General features: G+C 48.2%; 1 protein-coding gene across 2 annotated transcripts in view; it reads left to right on the plus strand.

Moving 5' to 3' along the window:
• LOC110536864 (A-kinase anchor protein 2) overlaps nucleotides 1-19,781 on the plus strand; it is a 219,385-nt gene that overhangs the window by 188,315 nt on the left and 11,289 nt on the right. For both annotated transcript variants that reach the window (XM_036936737.1, XM_036936738.1), the window contains one exon: nucleotides 13,676-16,526. In XM_036936737.1, coding sequence (XP_036792632.1) covers nucleotides 13,676-16,526 — 2,851 coding nt within the window. The remainder of the gene's footprint in view (nucleotides 1-13,675; nucleotides 16,527-19,781) is intronic.

The raw sequence follows: 19,781 nt of genomic DNA on the forward strand, positions 1-19,781 counted from the left end.
GCCCTCAGTGTCTCAGAGAGAGAGAGCAGCCCAGAGCCCTCAGTGTCTCAGAGAGAGAGAGCAGCCCAGAGCCCTCAGTGTCTCAGAGAGAGAGAGCAGCCCAGGGACCTCAGTGTCTCAGAGAGAGAGAGCAGCCCAGAGCCCTCAGTGTCTCAGAGAGAGAGAGCAGCCCAGGGCCCTCAGTGTCTCAGAGAGAGAGAGCAGCCCAGGGCCCTCAGTGTCTCAGAGAGAGAGAGCAGCCCAGGGCCCTCAGTGTCTCAGAGAGAGAGAGCAGCCCAGGGCCCTCAGTGTCTCAGAGAGAGAGAGCAGCCCAGGGACCTCAGTGTCTCAGAGAGAGAGAGCAGCCCAGGGCCCTCAGTGTCTCAGAGAGAGAGAGCAGCCCAGAGCCCTCAGTGTCTCAGAGAGAGAGAGCAGCCCAGGGCCCTCAGTGTCTCAGAGAGAGAGAGCAGCCCAGGGCCCTCAGTGTCTCAGAGAGAGAGAGCAGCCCAGGGCCCTCAGTGTCTCAGAGAGAGAGAGCAGCCCAGGGACCTCAGTGTCTCAGAGAGAGAGAGCAGCCCAGAGCCCTCAGTGTCTCAGAGAGAGAGAGCAGCCCAGGGCCCTCAGTGTCTCAGAGAGAGAGAGCAGCCCAGGGCCCTCAGTGTCTCAGAGAGAGAGAGCAGCCCAGGGACCTCAGTGTCTCAGAGAGAGAGAGCAGCCCAGGGACCTCAGTGTCTCAGAGAGAGAGAGCAGCCCAGGGCCCTCAGTGTCTCAGAGAGAGAGAGAGCAGCCCAGGGACCTCAGTGTCTCAGAGAGAGAGAGCAGCCCAGGGCCCTCAGTGTCTCAGAGAGAGAGAGCAGCCCAGGGCCCTCAGTGTCTCAGAGAGAGAGAGCAGCCCAGAGCCCTCAGTGTCTCAGAGAGAGAGAGCAGCCCAGAGCCCTCAGTGTCTCAGAGAGAGAGAGCAGCCCAGGGCCCTCAGTGTCTCAGAGAGAGAGAGCAGCCCAGGGCCCTCAGTGTCTCAGAGAGAGAGAGCAGCCCAGGGCCCTCAGTGTCTCAGAGAGAGAGAGCAGCCCAGAGCCCTCAGTGTCTCAGAGAGAGAGAGCAGCCCAGGGCCCTCAGTGTCTCAGAGAGAGAGAGCAGCCCAGGGCCCTCAGTGTCTCAGAGAGAGAGAGCAGCCCAGGGACCTCAGTGTCTCAGAGAGAGAGAGCAGCCCAGGGCCCTCAGTCACACTTCTCTCTGTCTGTTTATTTGATTTACAACAGACCTGGCTCTGTATACTATATTATTCATAGTCTGTCTGTCTGTCTGTCTGTCTGTCTGTCTGTCTGTCTGTCTGTCTGTCTGTCTGTCTGTCTGTCTGTCTGTCTGTCTGTCTGTCTCCTTTCTGTTTGTCTGTCTGTCCGTCTCTCTGTCTGTCTGTTTCCCTGTCTGTGTCTCCTCTCTGTCTGTCTTCTTAAAACCTCACAGCAGAAAAAAACATGGAAGCACACTCACAATTATAAAAATGTTGCAAACAAGTTGTATTCTTGTCAAATAAAATACATTTGTATTGGTCACATACACATATTTATCAGATGTTATTGCGGGTGTAGTGAAATGCTTGTGTCTATAGCTCCAACAGTACAGTAATATCTAACAATTCACAACAATACACAAATCTAAAAGTAAAAGAATGGAATTATATATAAATATTCGGACGAGCAACGTCAGAGTGGCATTGACTAGAATACCGTAGAATACTACCCGTAAATTATTCAGACCCCTTGAATTACAACTATATACATAATATATCTATTCTTAAAATTATTAAATTGTTGTTTTTTTCTCTACACAGTCTACACATAATACCCCATAATGACAAAGTAAAAACAGGTTGAATTTTTTGTTGTTGATAATTTATAAAAAGTTAAATACTGAAAATTCACATGTACATAAGTATTCAGACCCTTTACTCAGTACTTTGTTGAAGCACCTTTGGCAGCGATTACAGTCACGAGTCTTCTTGGGAATGACGCTACAAGCTTGGCACACCTGTATTTGGGGAGTTTCTCCCATTCTTCTCTACAGATCCTCTAAAGCTCTGTCCGGTTGGATGGGGAGCGTTGCTGCACAGCAATTTTCAGGTCTCTCCAGAGATGTTGGACCGGGTTCAACTCCGTGTTCCTGCTGGGACACTCAAGGACATTCAGAGACTTGTCCCGAAGCCACTCCTGTGTTGTCTTGGCTGTGTGCTTAGGGTCGTTGTTCTGTTGGAAGGTGAACCTTCACCCCAGTCTGAGGTCCTGAGTGCTCTGGAGCAGGTTTTCATCAAGGATTTCTCTGTACTTTGTTCTGTTCATCTTTCCCTCGATCCTGACTAGTCTCCCAGTCCCTGCCGCTGAAAAACATCCCCACAGCATGATACTGCCACCACCATGCTTCTCTGTAGAGAGGGTGCCAGATTTCCTCCAGACATGACGCTTGGCATTCAGGCCAAATAATTAAATCTTGGTTTCATCAGAACAGAGAAGTGTGCCCCCAGTGATGCGTTGGGCAGACCGCACCACCCTCTGGAGAGCCCTGCGGTCGAGGTCGGTGCAGTTGCCGTACCAGGCGGTGATACAGCCTGACAGGATGCTCTTAATGATGCATCTGTAAAAGTTTGTGAGGACCTTAGAGGCCAAGCCAAATTTCTTCAGCCTCCAGAGTTTGAAGAGGCACTGTTGCGCCTTCTTCACCACACTGTCTGTGGAGGGTGGAACCATTTCAGATAGTCAGTGATGTGTACTCCTGGTTGGCAGCATCCACTATCAGTCTCTGTGCCGCCTGGTTGGCAGCATCCACTATCAGTCCCTGTGCCTCCTGGTTGGCAGCATCCACTATCAGTCTCTGATCCTCCTGGTTGGCAGCATCCACTATCAGTCTCTGTTCCTCCTGGCAGCATCCACTATCAGTCTCTGTGTCTCCTGATTGGCAGCATCCACTATCAGTCTCTGTTCCTCCTGGCAGCATCCACTATCAGTCTCTGTGCCTCCTGGCAGCATCCACTATCAGTCTCTGTGCTTCCTGGTTGGCAGCATCCACTATCAGTCTCTGTTCCTCCTGATTGGCAGCATCCACTATCAGTCTCTGTTCCTCCTGGAAGCATCCACTATCAGTCTCTGATCCTCCTGGTTGGCAGCATCCACTATCAGTCTCTGATCCTCCTTGGCAGCATCCACTATCAGTCTCTGTACCTCCTGGTTGACAGCATCCACTATCAGTCTCTGTGCCTCCTGGCAGCATCCACTATCAGTTTCTGTTCCTCCTGGCATCAGCATCCACTATCAGTCTCTCTGCCCCCCAAAAAATGTCAGATTCCTGCCAATGACGTATTTGCGTCAGTGGTTACTATGGCAATTCCAGATGTCTCTACCCATACCTCTAATAAATGTTGTTCGTGATCAAATTATTACAAATAGCGATGTTTCTATGTTAGGATCTCATGCTTTGTGTTGGTGGATTGAATAGGTCTCTTTGCTTTTCCCTTCCCCTTTAAAGCACTCATTCCAACAGACTAAAATGTTTGGAAGACTCAACTATTATATTGTCATCTGCATATCATTTTGAATCATTAGAATTAACATTGTAATTCAATGGTCCCAGAGTCATGAATCCCGTTGAACCCGGCACAATGGCTCCACAGTGTGGCAGAAAGAGATCACTACACTCTGCAGAGGCACTGCACCGTCTGTGTACTGCACCAAGACCCACACCACCTCTCAATGTCGCAGAGAGAGAGAGAGTTAGCCTAGAAAGATGGGGCGGAGTCTAGCTTAGAGGACATTAAAGGACAGAGTGGGGTTGGAGGAGGTGGGGGGAGTAGAGGTAGTAGAGGTAGAGGGAGTAGAGGTAGAATGAGTAGAGGTAGTAGCGGTAGAGGTAGTAGAGGGAATAGAGGTAGAGGTGGTTGTGGGGGTAGATGGAGTAGAGGGGGTAGAGGTAGTAGCGGTAGTAGAGGTAGAGGTAGTAGCGGTAGAGGTAGTAGAGGTAGTAGCGGTAGAGGTAGTAGAGGGAATAGAGGTAGTAGAGGTAGATGGAGTAGAGGGGGTAGAGGTAGTAGAGAGAGTAGAGGTAGAGGTAGTAGTGGGAGTAGAGGGGGTAGAGGTAGTAGAGGGAGTAAAGGTAGTAGAGGTAGTAGAGGGGTTAGAGGTAGTAGAGGGGGTAGAGGTGGTAGAGGGGGTAGAGGTAGTAGAGGTAGTAGAGGGGGTAGAGGTGGTAGAGGGGGTAGAGGTAGTAGAGGGGTTAGAGGTAGTAGAGGGGGTAGAGGTGGTAGAGGGGGTAGAGGTAGTAGAGGTAGTAGAGGGGGTAGAGGTGGTAGAGGGGGTAGAGGTAGTAGAGGGGTTAGAGGTAGTAGAGGTAGTAGAGGGGTTAGAGGTAGTAGAGGTAGTAGAGGGGGTAGAGGTGGTAGAGGGGGTAGAGGTAGTAGAGGTAGTAGAGGGGGTAGAGGTGGTAGGGGGAGTAAAGGTAGTAGAGGTAGTTGAGGTAGTAGAGGGAGTAGAGGTAGTAGAGGGGTTAGAGGTAGTAGAGGGGGTAGACGTGGTAGAGGGGGTAGAGGTAGTAGAGGTAGTAGAGGGGGTAGAGGTGGTAGAGGGAGTAAAGGTAGTAGAGGTAGTAGAGGGAGTAGAGGGGTAGAGGTGGTAGAGGGGGTAGAGGTAGTCGAGGGGGTAGAGGTAGTAGAGGTAGTAGAGGGAGTAGAGGTAGTAGGGGGTAGAGGGGGTAGAGGGAGTAGAGGGGGTCGAGAGAGTAGAGGCAGTAGAGGGAGTAGAGGTAGTAGAGGTAGAGGGAGTAGAGAGAGTAGAGGTAGTAGATGTAGAGACAGTAGAGGTAGTAGAGAGAGTAGAGAGAGTAGAGGTAGTAGAGGGAGTAGAGGTAGTAGATTTAGTAGAGGTAGTAGAGCTAGTAGAGGTAGTAGAGGGAGTAGAGGTAGAGGTAGTAGAGGTAGATGGAGTAGAGGTAGATGGAGTAGAGGTAGATGGAGTAGAGTTAGGTGTTGGTAGTAGAGGGAGTGGAGGTAGTTGTTGGTAGTAGAGGTAGTAGAGGTAGTTTTTGGTTGTAGAGGGAGTAGATGTAGTAGAGGTAGTAGAGGTAGAGGTAGTAGAGGTAGAGGTAGTAGAGAAAGATGTAGTAGAGGTAGTAAAGGTAGTTGTTGGTAGTAGAGAGAGTAGAGGTAGAGGGGGTAGAGGTAGATGGAGTAGAGGTAGATGGAGTAGAGGTAGATGGAGTAGAGGTAGATGGGGTAGAGGTAGATGGGGTAGAGGTAGTAGAGGTAGTAGAGGTAGAGGTAGTAGAGATAGATGTAGTAGAGGTAGAGGGAGTAGATGTAGTAGAGGTAGTAAAGGTAGTTGTTGGTAGTAGAGAGAGTAGAGGTAGAGGGGGTAGAGGTGGTAGAGGTAGTAGAGATAGATGTAGTAGAGGTAGTAGAGGTAGTTGAGGTAGTTGTTGGTTGTAGAGGGAGTAGATGTAGTAGAGGTAGTTGAGGTAGCGGGAGTAGAGGTAGTAGAGATAGATGTAGTAGAGGTAGTAGAGGTAGATGTAGTAGAGGTAGTAGAGGTAGATGTAGTAGAGGTAGTAGAGGTAGAGGGAGTAGAGGTAGAATGAGTAGAGGTAGTAGCGGTAGAGGTAGTAGAGGGAATAGAGGTAGAGGTGGTTGTGGGGGTAGATGGAGTAGAGGTAGTAGAGGTAGTAGCGGTAGTAGAGGTAGAGGTAGTAGCGGTAGAGGTAGTAGAGGTAGTAGCGGTAGAGGTAGTAGAGGGAATAGAGGTAGTAGAGGTAGATGGAGTAGAGGGGGTAGAGGTAGTAGAGAGAGTAGAGGTAGAGGTAGTAGTGGGAGTAGAGGGGGTAGAGGTAGTAGAGGGAGTAAAGGTAGTAGAGGTAGTAGAGGGGTTAGAGGTAGTAGAGGGGGTAGAGGTGGTAGAGGGGGTAGAGGTAGTAGAGGTAGTAGAGGGGGTAGAGGTGGTAGAGGGGGTAGAGGTAGTAGAGGGGTTAGAGGTAGTAGAGGGGGTAGAGGTGGTAGAGGGGGTAGAGGTAGTAGAGGTAGTAGAGGGGGTAGAGGTGGTAGAGGGGGTAGAGGTAGTAGAGGGGTTAGAGGTAGTAGAGGTAGTAGAGGGGTTAGAGGTAGTAGAGGTAGTAGAGGGGGTAGAGGTGGTAGAGGGGGTAGAGGTAGTAGAGGTAGTAGAGGGGGTAGAGGTGGTAGGGGGAGTAAAGGTAGTAGAGGTAGTTGAGGTAGTAGAGGGAGTAGAGGTAGTAGAGGGGTTAGAGGTAGTAGAGGGGGTAGACGTGGTAGAGGGGGTAGAGGTAGTAGAGGTAGTAGAGGGGGTAGAGGTGGTAGAGGGAGTAAAGGTAGTAGAGGTAGTAGAGGGAGTAGAGGGGTAGAGGTGGTAGAGGGGGTAGAGGTAGTCGAGGGGGTAGAGGTAGTAGAGGTAGTAGAGGGAGTAGAGGTAGTAGGGGGTAGAGGGGGGTAGAGGGAGTAGAGGGGGTCGAGAGAGTAGAGGCAGTAGAGGGAGTAGAGGTAGTAGAGGTAGAGGGAGTAGAGAGAGTAGAGGTAGTAGATGTAGAGACAGTAGAGGTAGTAGAGAGAGTAGAGAGAGTAGAGGTAGTAGAGGGAGTAGAGGTAGTAGATTTAGTAGAGGTAGTAGAGCTAGTAGAGGTAGTAGAGGGAGTAGAGGTAGAGGTAGTAGAGGTAGATGGAGTAGAGGTAGATGGAGTAGAGGTAGATGGAGTAGAGTTAGGTGTTGGTAGTAGAGGGAGTGGAGGTAGTTGTTGGTAGTAGAGGTAGTAGAGGTAGTTTTTGGTTGTAGAGGGAGTAGATGTAGTAGAGGTAGTAGAGGTAGAGGTAGTAGAGATAGATGTAGTAGAGGTAGTAAAGGTAGTTGTTGGTAGTAGAGAGAGTAGAGGTAGAGGGGGTAGAGGTAGATGGAGTAGAGGTAGATGGAGTAGAGGTAGATGGAGTAGAGGTAGATGGGGTAGAGGTAGTAGAGGTAGTAGAGATAGATGTAGTAGAGGTAGTAGAGATAGATGTAGTAGAGGTAGTAAAGGTAGTTGTTGGTAGTAGAGAGAGTAGAGGTAGAGGGGGTAGAGGTGGTAGAGGTAGTAGAGATAGATGTAGTAGAGGTAGTAGAGGTAGTTGAGGTAGTTGTTGGTTGTAGAGGGAGTAGATGTAGTAGAGGTAGTTGAGGTAGCGGGAGTAGAGGTAGTAGAGATAGATGTAGTAGAGGTAGTAGAGGTAGATGTAGTAGAGGTAGTAGAGGTAGATGTAGTAGAGGTAGTAGAGGTAGAGGGAGTAGAGGTAGTAGAGATAGATGTAGTAGAGGTAGTAGATGTAGAGGGAGTAGAGGTAGTAGAGATAGATGTAGTAGAGGTAGTAGAGGTAGATGTAGTAGAGGTAGAGGGAGTAGAGGTAGTAGAGATAGATGTAGTAGAGGTAGTAGAGGTAGAGGGAGTAGAGGTAGTAGAGATAGATGTAGTAGAGGTAGTAGATGTAGAGGGAGTAGAGGTAGTAGAGATAGATGTAGTAGAGGTAGTAAAGGTAGTTGTTGGTAGTAGAGAGAGTAGAGGTAGAGGGGGTAGAGGTGGTAGAGGTAGTAGCGGTAGAGGTAGTATATAGCTCTACATTGATCCGGTACTGGTACTTCCTGTATATAGCTCCACATTGATCTGGTACTTCCTGTATAGAGCTTCACATTGATCTGGTACTGGTACTTCCTGTATAGAGCTCCACATTGATCTGGTACTGGTACTCCCTGTTTATAGCTCTACATTGATCCGGTACTGGTACTCCCTGTATATAGCTCCACATTGATCTGGTACTTCCTGTATATAGCTCCACATTGATCTGGTACTTCCTGTATATAGCTCTACATTGATCTGGTACTGGTACTCCCTGTATATAGCTCCACATTGATCTGGTACTGGTACTTCCTGTATATAGCTCTACATTGATCTGGTACTTCCTGTATATAGCTCCACATTGATCTGGTACTGGTACTCCCTGTATATAGCTCCACATTGATCTGGTACTTCCTGTATATAGCTCCACATTGATCTGGTACTGGTACTCCCTGTATATAGCTCCATATTGATCTGGTACTTCCTGTATATAGCTCCACATTGATCTGGTACTGGTACTCCCTGTATATAGCTCTACATTGATCTGGTACTGGTACTCCCTGTATATAGCTCCACATTGATCTGGTACTTCCTGTATATAGCTCCACATTGATCTGGTACTGGTACTCCCTGTATATAGCTCCACATTGATCTGGTACTCCCTGTATATAGCTCCACATTGATCTGGTACTGGTACTCCCTGTATATAGCTCCACATTGATCTGGTACTGGTAAACCCTGTATATAGCTCCACATTGATCTGGTACTGGTACTTCCTGTATATAGCTCCACATTGATCTGGTACTTCCTGTATATAGCTCCACATTGATCTGGTACTGGTACTCCCTGTATATAGCTCCACATTGATCTGGTACTGGTACTTCCTGTATATAGCTCCACATTGATCTGGTACTTCCTGTATATAGATCCACATTGATCTGGTACTGGTACTCCCTGTATATAGCTCCACATTGATCTGGTACTCCCTGTATATAGCTCCACATTGATCTGGTACTGGTACTTCCTGTATATAGCTCCACATTGATCTGGTACTTCCTGTATATAGCTCTACATTGATCTGGTACTGGTACTCCCTGTATATAGCTCCACATTGATCTGGTACTCCCTGTATATAGCTCCACATTGATCTGGTACTTCCTGTGTATAGCTCCATATTGATCTGGTACTTCCTGTATATAGCTCCACATTGATCTGGTACTTCCTGTATATAGCTCCACATTGATCTGGTACTGGTACTCCCTGTATATAGCACTACATTGATCTGGTACTCCCTGTATATAGCTCTACATTGATCTGGTACTGGTACTTCCTGTAAACAGCTCTGTTCCTGTGTATCGTATTCCTCCTGTGTTTCTATCATTGTTGGGAAGGGCTTGGAAACAAGCATTGCATGATTAAGTCTGCATCCACCAAATTCGGCCCATGTGACAAATAAAATGTGATTTGATATGAATACGGTCTTGATTTCTTCCATACAAGAACACATGAGGTCACCTTCACGTAAAAGGACCCGTGAGGTCACCTTCACATAAAAGGACCCATGAGGTCACCTTCACATAAAAGGACCCGTGAGGTCACCTCCACATAAAAGGACCCGTGAGGTCACCTTCACATAAAAGGACCCGTGAGGTCACCTTCACATAAAAGGACCCGTGAGGTCACCTCCACATAAAAGGACCCGTGAGGTCACCTCCACATAAAAGTCCCCGTGAGGTCATCTCCACATAAAAGGACCCGTGAGGTCACCTTCACATAAAAGGACCCGTGAGGTCACCTTCACATAAAAGGACCTGTGAGGTCACCTCCACATAAAAGGACCCGTGAGGTCACCTCCACATTAAAGGACCCGTGAGGTCACCTCCACATAAAAGGACCCGTGAGGTCACCTCCACATAAAAGGACCCGTGAGGTCACCTCCACATAAAAGGACCCGTGAGGTCACCTCCACATAAAAGGACCCGTGAGGTCACCTTCACATAAAAGGACCCGTGAGGTCACCTCCACATAAAAGGACCCGTGAGGTCACCTCCACATAAAAGGACCCGTGAGGTCACCTTCACATAAAAGGACCCGTGAGGTCACCTCCACATAAAAGGACCCGTGAGGTCACCTTCACATAAAAGGACCCGTGAGGTCACCTCCACATAAAAGGACCCGTGAGGTCACCTTCACATAAAAGGACCCGTGAGGTCACCTCCACATAAAAGGACCCGTGAGGTCACCTCCACATAAAAGGACCCGTGAGGTCACCTCCACATAAAAGGCCCCGTGAGGTCATCTCCACATAAAAGGACCCGTGAGGTCACCTTCACATAAAAGGACCCGTGAGGTCACCTTCACATAAAAGGACCTGTGAGGTCACCTCCACATAAAAGGACCCGTGAGGTCACCTCCACATTAAAGGACCCGTGAGGTCACCTCCACATAAAAGGACCCGTGAGGTCACCTCCACATAAAAGGACCCGTGAGGTCACCTCCACATAAAAGGACCCGTGAGGTCACCTCCACATAAAAGGACCCGTGAGGTCACCTTCACATAAAAGGACCCGTGAGGTCACCTCCACATAAAAGGACCCGTGAGGTCACCTCCACATAAAAGGACCCGTGAGGTCACCTCCACATAAAATAACTGTAGTTCAATAACCCCAAAAGGTTTTTTGTTTTTGTTTTTGTTTTTTTAACTCAAGGTGTCATGTCATAGCTGACACCTCATTGTTTCTGCAGACATCTTTAATCTGAATTCAGATCAGACATTTAACAGGGTTGTTGGAATACGTGGTCACGTACAAACAAACAAAAAAATACCGAAATTCTGTTACAAACTTTGGATGTGCACAGTTTTTCCAGTAAATATGTTTTTGTAAAAATGTTCAGTGTAAATTGTTCAAAGTAGTCCTTATAAGAGTTGTATGGTTTTTTAAAAAACATGTTTTAAATCAATGGTTTTTGTTTGATTTACACTTTAAGTGAAAAAGATTCCGTCATTGCAACTACCGTAGATTCAGTATTTGGTTTCTCTTCTAACGATGGAATCATTATTCAAAGTTAGTTGTTCCTGTTTAATTCCAAGCAGAGGAAGTTTCATTTCTCATTATCCATTTCTGTTCTTCCCCAAAATACTATCTGATTAACTGATACTAAATACTGCTATGCATTGCCGAGACACTGAATCAAAGTGATATTACATTGAAATATATGTTTTGGTCTTTCAGAAATCCCTGAAAATGCTAATTGATAAATTAAGCATAATTTGTTATGCGACCCAAATAGTACCATGTTCCATAGGGCTCTGGTCTAAAGTAGTGCACTACATAGGGAATAGGGTTCCATAGGGCTCTGGGCTAAAGTAGTGCACTATATAGGGAATAGGGTTCCATAGGGCCCTGGTCTAAAGTAGTGTAATCTATAAGGAATACGGTTCCATAGTGCCCTGGTCTAAAGTAGTGCACTATATAAGGAATAGGGTTCCATAGGGCTCTGGTCTAAAGTAGTGCACTATATAGGGAATACGGTTCCATAGGGCTCTGGTCTAAAGTAGTGTACTATATAAGGAATAGGGTTCCATAGGGCTCTGGTCTAAAGTAGTGCACTATATAGGGAATAGGGTTCTATATCAAATCAAATCAAATTTATTTATATAGCCCTTCGTACATCAGCTGATATCTCAAAGTGCTGTACAGAAACCCAGCCTAAAACCCCAAACAGCAAGCAATGCAGGTGAAGAAGCACGGTGGCTAGGAAAAACTCCCTAGAAAGGCCAAAACCTAGGAAGAAACCTAGAGAGGAACCAGGCTATGTGGGGTGGCCAGTCCTCTTCTGGCTGTGCCGGGTGGAGATTATAACAAAACATGGTCAAGATGTTCAAATCTTCATAAATGACCAGCATGGTCGAATAATAATAAGGCAGAATAGTTGAAACTGGAGCAGCAGCACAGTCAGGTGGACTGGGGACAGCAAGGAGTCATCATGTCAGGTATTCCTGGGGCATGGTCCTAGGGCTCAGGTCCTCCGAGAGAGAGAAAGAAAGAGAGAATTAGAGAGAGCATATGTGGGATGGCCAGTCCCCTTCTGGCTGTGCCGGGTGGAGATTATAACAGAACATGGCCAAGATGTTCAAATGTTCATAAATGACCAGCATGGTCGAATAATAATAAGGCAGAACAGTTGAAACTGGAGCAGCAGCACAGCCACAGCAAGGGGACAGCAAGGAGTCATCATGTCAAGAAGTCCTGGGGCATGGTCCTAGGGCTCAGGTCCTCCGAGAGAGAGAAAGAGAGAAGGAGAGAATTAGAGAACGCACACTTAGATTCACACAGGACACCGAATAGGACAGGAGAAGTACTCCAGATATAACAAACTGACCCCAGCCCCCCGACACATAAACTACTGCAGCATAAATACTGGAGGCTGAGACAGGAGGGGTCAGGAGACACTGTGGCCCACTCCGAGGACACCCCCGGACAGGGCCAAACAGGAAGGATATAACCCCACCCAGTTTGCCAAAGCACAGCCCCCACACCACTAGAGGGATATCTTCAACCACCAACTTACCATCCTGAGACAAGGCTGAGTATAGCCCACAAAGACCTCCGCCACGGCACAACCCAAGGGGGGGGGGGGGGGGGGGGGGGGGGGGGCGCCAACCCAGACAGGATGACCACATCAGTGACTCAACCCACTCAGGTGACGCACCCCCTCCAGGGACGGCATGAGAGAGCCCCAGTAAAGCCAGTGACTCAGACCCTGTAATAGGGTTAGAGGCAGAGAATCCCAGTGGAAAGAGGGGAACCGGCCAGGCAGAGACAGCAAGGGTGGTTCGTTGCTCCAGAGCCTTTCCGTTCACCCTCCCACTCCTGGGCCAGACTACACTCAATCATATGACCCACTGAAGAGATGAGTCTTCAGTAGAGACTTGAAGGTTGAGACCGAGTTTGCGTCTCTGACATGGGTAGGCAGACCGTTCCATAAAAAAGGAGCTCTATAGGAGAAAGCCCTGCCTCCAGCTGTTTGCTTAAAAATTCTAGGGACAATTAGGAGGCCTGCGTCTTGTGACCGTAGCGTACTTGTAGGTATGTACGGCAGGACCAAATCAGAGAGATAGGTAGGAGCAAGCCCATGTAATGCTTTGTAGGTTAGCAGTAAAACCTTGAAATCAGCCCCGTATTTAGCACTAACTGAAGTTTATTTAGTGCTTTATCCGGGTAGCCGGAAAGTAGAGCATTGCAGTAGTCTAACCTGGAAGTGACAAAAGCATGGATTAATTTTTCTGCATCATTTTTGGACAGAAAGTTTCTGATTTTTGCAATGTTACGTAGATGGAAAAAAGCTGTCCTTGAAATGGTCTTGATATGTTCTTCAAAAGAGAGATCAGGGTCCAGAGTAACGCCGAGGTCCTTCACAGTTTTATTTGAGACGACTGTACAACCATTAAGATTAATTGTCAGATTCAACAGAAGATCTCTTTGTTTCTTGGGACCTAGAACAAGCATCTCTGTTTTGTCCGAGTTTAAAAGTAGAAAGTTTGCAGCCATCCACTTCCTTATGTCTGAAACACATTCTTCTAGCAAGGGCAATTTTGGGGCTTCACCATGTTTAATTGAAATGTACAGCTGTGTGTCATCCGCATAGCAGTGAAAGTTAACATTATGTTTTTGAATAACATCCCCAAGAGGTAAAATATATAGTGAAAACAATAGTGGTCCTAAAACGGAACCTTGAAGAACACCGAAATTTACAGTTGATTTGTCAGAGGACAAACCATTCACAGAGACAAACTGATATCTTTCCGACAGATAAGATTCTATAGGGCTCTGGCCTAAAGTAGTGCACTATATAGGGAATAGGGTTCCATAGGGCTCTGGTCTAAAGTAGTGCACTATATAGGGAATAGGGTTCCATAGGGCTCTGGTCTAAAGTAGTGCACTATATGTAGGGAATAGGGTTCCATAGGGCTCTGGTCTAAAGTAGTGCACTATATAGGGAATAGGGTACATGCTTGACGCGACAGAATAATAGTAATCTTACACTAAAATGTTCTCTCTTTCTCTTCCAGAAATCCTCCAAGGCATCAGAGGATGCCAGTGATGATCTGAAGAGAGACAGAACGGAGAGAAAGAGCGTAAGTTTTCTTGACTCTGTCAGTGTGATCTCAGCGGGCGGAGGAGACAGCAGTACTTCCACCAGACCTATGGAGGTGGAGGCCCACCCTGAGACCTGCTACCCCAGCCAAGGGCTCAACAGCCTGGGCAAGAAGCACCAGACTCAGCCCCTGGACACAGAGGTGGCCCAGGAGATAGCATACCTGGATGAGGTGTTGGAGGCTAACTGCTGCGACCCAGAGGTTGACACCATGCCATTGCCCTCTAACGGGACAGAGAAACCTGAGAGAGACCCCAGGGATGTCGGTATTGAAGGAACTGGGCCGTCCGTCCACATCTCCAACACAGACACACAATCCCCACAGACCAACCATGAGGTCACAGTAGAGGGCAGGAAGCAAACCACCTTCAGAGACCACCAGGAAGTCAATAACACCAGTAACTCCAAACCCGACGGCCACTCTGGACCAATGGGAGAGCATGAGAACTACAGGAACCAGGGAGGAGAAACAACATCCCCCACTGTGATGACCATCAAGAAGGAGGCACGTTTCGAGCTGCGGGCATTCCAGGAGGAGAAGAAGCCTTCCAAGCTGTTCGACCCGTGTGAGAAGGAGGTGCGTGTGAAGAAGGTGCGTCCGTCGGAGGAGGTGGCAGAGCTGGAAAGGGAGCGGCTGGAGCTGATCCGAGGCCAGGCCGTGAAGAAGAATCCTGGCATGGGCACAAAATGGTGGAACCCTCCTCAGGAGAAAAGCCTGGAGGAAGAGCTGGAGCCAGACAAACTTGAGTCACACAGGAAGTACGAGGAGAGGAAGCAGCAGCGGAGGTCAGAGTACACCTGGGGGTCGTCCCAGACGTACGCCCAGTACTCCATGACCTTTGAGCCCGGCTTTGACCCTGAGTCCAACCAGGACCCGGCAGAGGTTCTCCAGAGCACCAAGGAGGACATCCTGGTGGAGCAGATAGACTTCTCCGTCGCAAGGAAGCAGTTCCTCCAGATAGAACACGCCAGGCAGCAGCAGGCTGAGAGGTCACAGGTCACAGCCCCGAAGAGAGGTGTGGCACCTCAGCTCTACTCGGCCAAGCCCTTCTCCAGAGCGCCAGACAGCGTCACCCATGTGGATAGATCCTCCAGCTCCGCCACAGTAGGCTACAGTAGTTGCCTGGGCTTGCCACTAGAGGCCAACGACGTCACCACACCCACAACTACAGTCAGGACAGAGGGGATCTACTGCATCCAGAGAGAGGCCCAGTCCCCCACTACTACCTTGGGACAGGAAGAACCCAGGAACAGTGGCCCCAAGGAGGCCACGATGAACAACAGAGAAGGCGATGGAGACTTCACCAGCGCCCGGGCCGTCATGACCATCCTGAAAGATGAGGGAGACTCTGAGCTGTTTTCCTCATCCCTGCAGCATCGTTCCTCCTCCCAATCCTTCCACTCCCCCAGCGCCTCCCTGTCCTGCCACCCAGAGGAGTGTGACTCTGGACTGGACGAGCTCTCCCTGCGTTCCCAGGATACTACTGTTCTGGAGACCCTGTCCAACGACTTCAGCATGGACAATATCTCCGACAGCGATGCGTCAAATGAGACCATGTCAGCCTATCTGGGGGAGACGTCTCTGGGGGAGTACTCCTTCCCCTCCACCCCCCAGGCCACCACGCCCGTCAATGGCAAGATGGAGGAAGACACCCTCAGATCCCTCGGGGAGCGGCGCCTGGGTCGGGATCTGGAGGAGGAGGAGCTGGAGTACCATGCAGAGCTCCTGGTGCAGAGTGCCATCCAGCATGCCCTTATGAACCAGTCTCAACAGGGAGAAGAGTGGCAGGGGGTCCCCCGTGCCACCCCACAGTCCTTCCCCTACCCCCTCCCAGAGAGGCACCTAGACTTAGACGTCCTGCCGCCATCTTCTGGGATGCTCTCATCTCCACCCCCAGAGCACCAGTCACCCACACTCCTAGACCACCCTCCAGCATTCCTGGCCCTCCACTCACCTCCATCCCCCCAGCTCCACTCACCTCCATCCCCCCAGCTCCACTCACCTCCATCCCCCCAGCTCCACTCACCCCCCAGCTCACTGCAGCAGTGGCCAACACCCCATCAGTCCGTCCAGTCACCCCCACCCCAGTACCAATCAAGTCCATCACAAACCACCCAGCAACAGTCACCACAAGCTCAGTTCCAGTTAACTCCAACCCAACATCAGTCTCCTCCCCCACAGCATCAGTCCCCCCCAGCCCAGATTGAGAAACCTACCTACGCCCCCCCTCCCCGGAGGTCCTCTTCCGGAGGTCCTAAAATCCTGGTCCAGTCCGCCCTCAGTCGCTCACTGGCCCTGAATCCAGACCCTGTCCCAGTTCGCACCCCCGTCCACATCTCTCCTCGCCCTGTAGAGCCCTACCAGCCTCCAGAGCTGTCGCCGACCCCCAGCGAGAAGGACCAGTTCAGTTACTTCTCTAAGTACTCCGAGGCGGCCGAGCTCCGCAGCACCGCAGAAGCCACCAGAACCCAGGAGACCGAGCAGAGCACCGGGCCGTTCAAGCTGCGCTCCCGGAAGCAGAGGACTCTGTCCATGATCGAGGAGGAGATCCGCGCGGCACAGGAGAGAGAGGAGGATCTGAAGAAGCAGAGGCAGAGCCTGGGAGCGGTGCGATCCGGACCGGGCCCCAGAACAAACCAGACAGGAAGGCCCAAGACAATGCCTATCAACTCCGGGGACAAGCAGAAGACCAACAGCCTACCCGCCAAACTAAGTCTCTCAGGCAGCCTGCCGCCCACAAAACTCCCCAGCAAGACGGCACCAGGTGAGCTAACTGACAAGAACTCTTGCTACGGTTAGGACCCTATGGGGACAAGGCCAAAGTAGTGCACTATGTATGAAATAGGACCCTATGGGGACAAGGCCAAAGTAGTGCACTATGTATGAAATTGGACCCTATGGGGACAAGGTGTATACTGTATCTGACCATATAACAGGGAGCTACTGTATCTGACAATAAAACAGGGTATCTACTGTATCTGACAATATAACAGGGTATATACTGTATCTGACAATATAACAGTATACTGTATATGACAATATAACAGGGTATATACTGTATCTGACAATTTAACAGGGTATATACTGTATCTGACAATATAACAGGGTATATACTGTATCTGACAATATAACAGGGTATACACTGTATCTGACAATATAACAGGGTATATACTGTATCTGACAATATAACAGGGTGTATACTGTACATTATACTGTAAATTATACTGTAAATTATACTGACATATTCAGTACATGGCCTATTCATGTCATGTCATGATTAAGGGGAAAAAGTACCCAATTGTCAAACTCGAGTAAAAGTAAAGATACTTTAATAGGAAATGAGTTAAAACCCAGTAAAATACTACTTTAGTAAAAGTCTAAAACTATTTGGTTTTACAGTGCCTTGCGAAAGTATTCGGCCCCCTTGAACTTTGCGACATTTTGCCACATTTCAGGCTTCAAACATAAAGATATAAAACTGTATTTTTTTGTGAAGAATCAACAACAAGTGGGACACAATCATGAAGTGGAACAACATTTATTGGATATTTCAAACTTTTTTAACAAATCAAAAACTGAAAAATTGGGCGTGCAAAATTATTCAGCCCCTTTACTTTCAGTGCAGCAAACTCTCTCCAGAAGTTCTGTGAGGATCTCTGAATGATCCAATGTTGACCTAAATGACTAATGGTGATAAATACAATCCACCTGTGTGTAATCAAGTCTCCGTATAAATGCACCTGCACTGTGATAGTCTCAGAGGTCCGTTAAAAGCGCAGAGAGCATCATGAAGAACAAGGAACACACCAGGCAGGTCCGAGATACTGTTGTGAAGAAGATTAAAGTCGGATTTGGATACAAAAAGATTTCCCAAGCTTTAAACATCCCAAGGAGCACTGTGCAAGCGATAATATTGAAATGGAAGGAGTATCAGACCACTGCAAATCTACCAAGACCTGGCCGCCTCTCTAAACTTTCAGCTCATACAAGGAGAAGACTGATCAGAGATGCAGCCAAGAGGCCCATGATCACTCTGGATGAACTGCAGAGATCTACAGCTGAGGTGGGAGACTCTGTCCATAGGACAACAATCAGTCGTATATTGCACAAATCTGGCCTTTATGGAAGAGTGGCAAGAAGAAAGCCATTTCTTAAAGATATCCATAAAAAGTGTCGTTTAAAGTTTGCCACAAGCCACCTGGGAGACACACCAAACATGTGGAAGAAGGTGCTCTGGTCAGATGAAGCCAAAATTGAACTTTTTGGCAACAATGCAAAAGGTTATGTTTGGCGTAAAAGCAACACAGCTGAACACACCATCCTCACTGTCAAACATGGTGGTGGCAGCATCATGGTTTGGGCCTGCTTTTCTTCAGCAGGGACAGGGAAGATGGTTAAAATTGATGGGAAGATGGATGGAGCCAAATACAGGACCATTCTGGAAGAAAACCTGATGGAGTTTGCAAAAGACCTGAGACTGGGACGGAGATTTGTCTTCCAACAAGACAATGATCCAAAACATAAAGCAAAATCTACAATGGAATGGTTCAAAAATAAACATATACAGGTGTTAGAATGGCCAAGTCAAAGTCCAGACCTGAATCCAATCGAGAATCTGTGGAAAGAACTGAAAACTGCTGTTCACAAATGCTCTCCATCCAACCTCACTGAGCTCGAGCTGTTTTGCAAGGAGGAATGGGAAAAAATGTCAGTCTCTCGATGTGCAAAACTGATAGAGACATACCCCAAGCGACTTACAGCTGTAATCGCAGCAAAAGGTGGCGCTACAAAGTATTAACTTAAGGGGGCTGAATAATTTTGCACGCCCAATTTTTCAGTTTTTGATTTGTTAAAAAAGTTTGAAATATCCAATAAATGTCGTTCCACTTCATGATTGTGTCCCACTTGTTGTTGATTCTTCACAAAAAAATACAGTTTTATATCTTTATGTTTGAAGCCTGAAATGTGGCAAAAGGTCGCAAAGTTCAAGGGGGCCGAATACTTTCGCAAGGCACTGTAAATATACTGAAGTATCAAAAGTAAAAGTAAAAGTATAAATCATTTCAAATTCCTTATGTTAAGCAAACCAGACGACACCATTTTCTTGGTTCTTATTTCATTTAAGGATAGCCAGGGACACCTTCCAACACTCAGACATCATTTACAAATGAAGAATGTGTGTTTAGTCAGTCAACCAGATCAGATGCAGTAGGGATGACCAGGGATGTTCTCTGTTTAGTGAGTCCACCAGATCAGAGGCAGTAGGGATGACCAGGGATGTTCTCTGTTTAGTGAGTCCTCCAGATCAGTGGCAGTAGGGATGACCAGGGATGTTCTCTGGTTAGTGAGTCCATCAGATCAGAGTCAGTTGGGATGACCAGGGATGTTCTCTGTTTAGTGAGTCGTCCAGATTAGAGGCAGTAGGGAGGACCAGGGATGTTCTCTGTTTAGTGAGTCCTCCAGATCAGAGGCAGTAGGGATGACCAGGGATGTTCTCTGTTTAGTGAGTCCTCCAGATCAGATGCAGTAGGGATGACCAGGGATGTTCTCTGTTTAGTGAGTCCTCCAGATCAGTGGCAGTAGGGATGACCAGGGATGTTCTCTGTTTAGTGAGTCCATCAGATCAGAGTCAGTAGGGATGACCAGGGATGTTCTCTGTTTAGTGAGTCCATCAGATCAGAGTCAGTAGGGATGACCAGGGATGTTCTCTGTTTAGTGAGTCGTCCAGATTAGAGGCAGTAGGGAGGACCAGGGATGTTCTCTGTTTAGTGAGTCCTCCAGATCAGAGGCAGTAGGGATGACCAGGGATGTTCTCTATTTAGTGAGTCCTCCAGATCAGAGGCAGTAGGGATGACCAGGGATGTTATCTATTTAGTGAGTCCTCAAGATCAGAGGCAGTAGGGAGGACCAGGGATGTTCTCTATTTAGTGAGTCCTCCAGATCAGAGGCAGTAGGGATGACCAGGGATGTTCCATGTTTAGTTAGTCCTCCAGATCAGAGTTAGTAGGGTTGACCAGGG

Source organism: Oncorhynchus mykiss, chromosome 12 (assembly GCF_013265735.2).
Source record: "Oncorhynchus mykiss isolate Arlee chromosome 12, USDA_OmykA_1.1, whole genome shotgun sequence".
Lineage (NCBI taxonomy): Eukaryota > Metazoa > Chordata > Actinopteri > Salmoniformes > Salmonidae > Oncorhynchus > Oncorhynchus mykiss.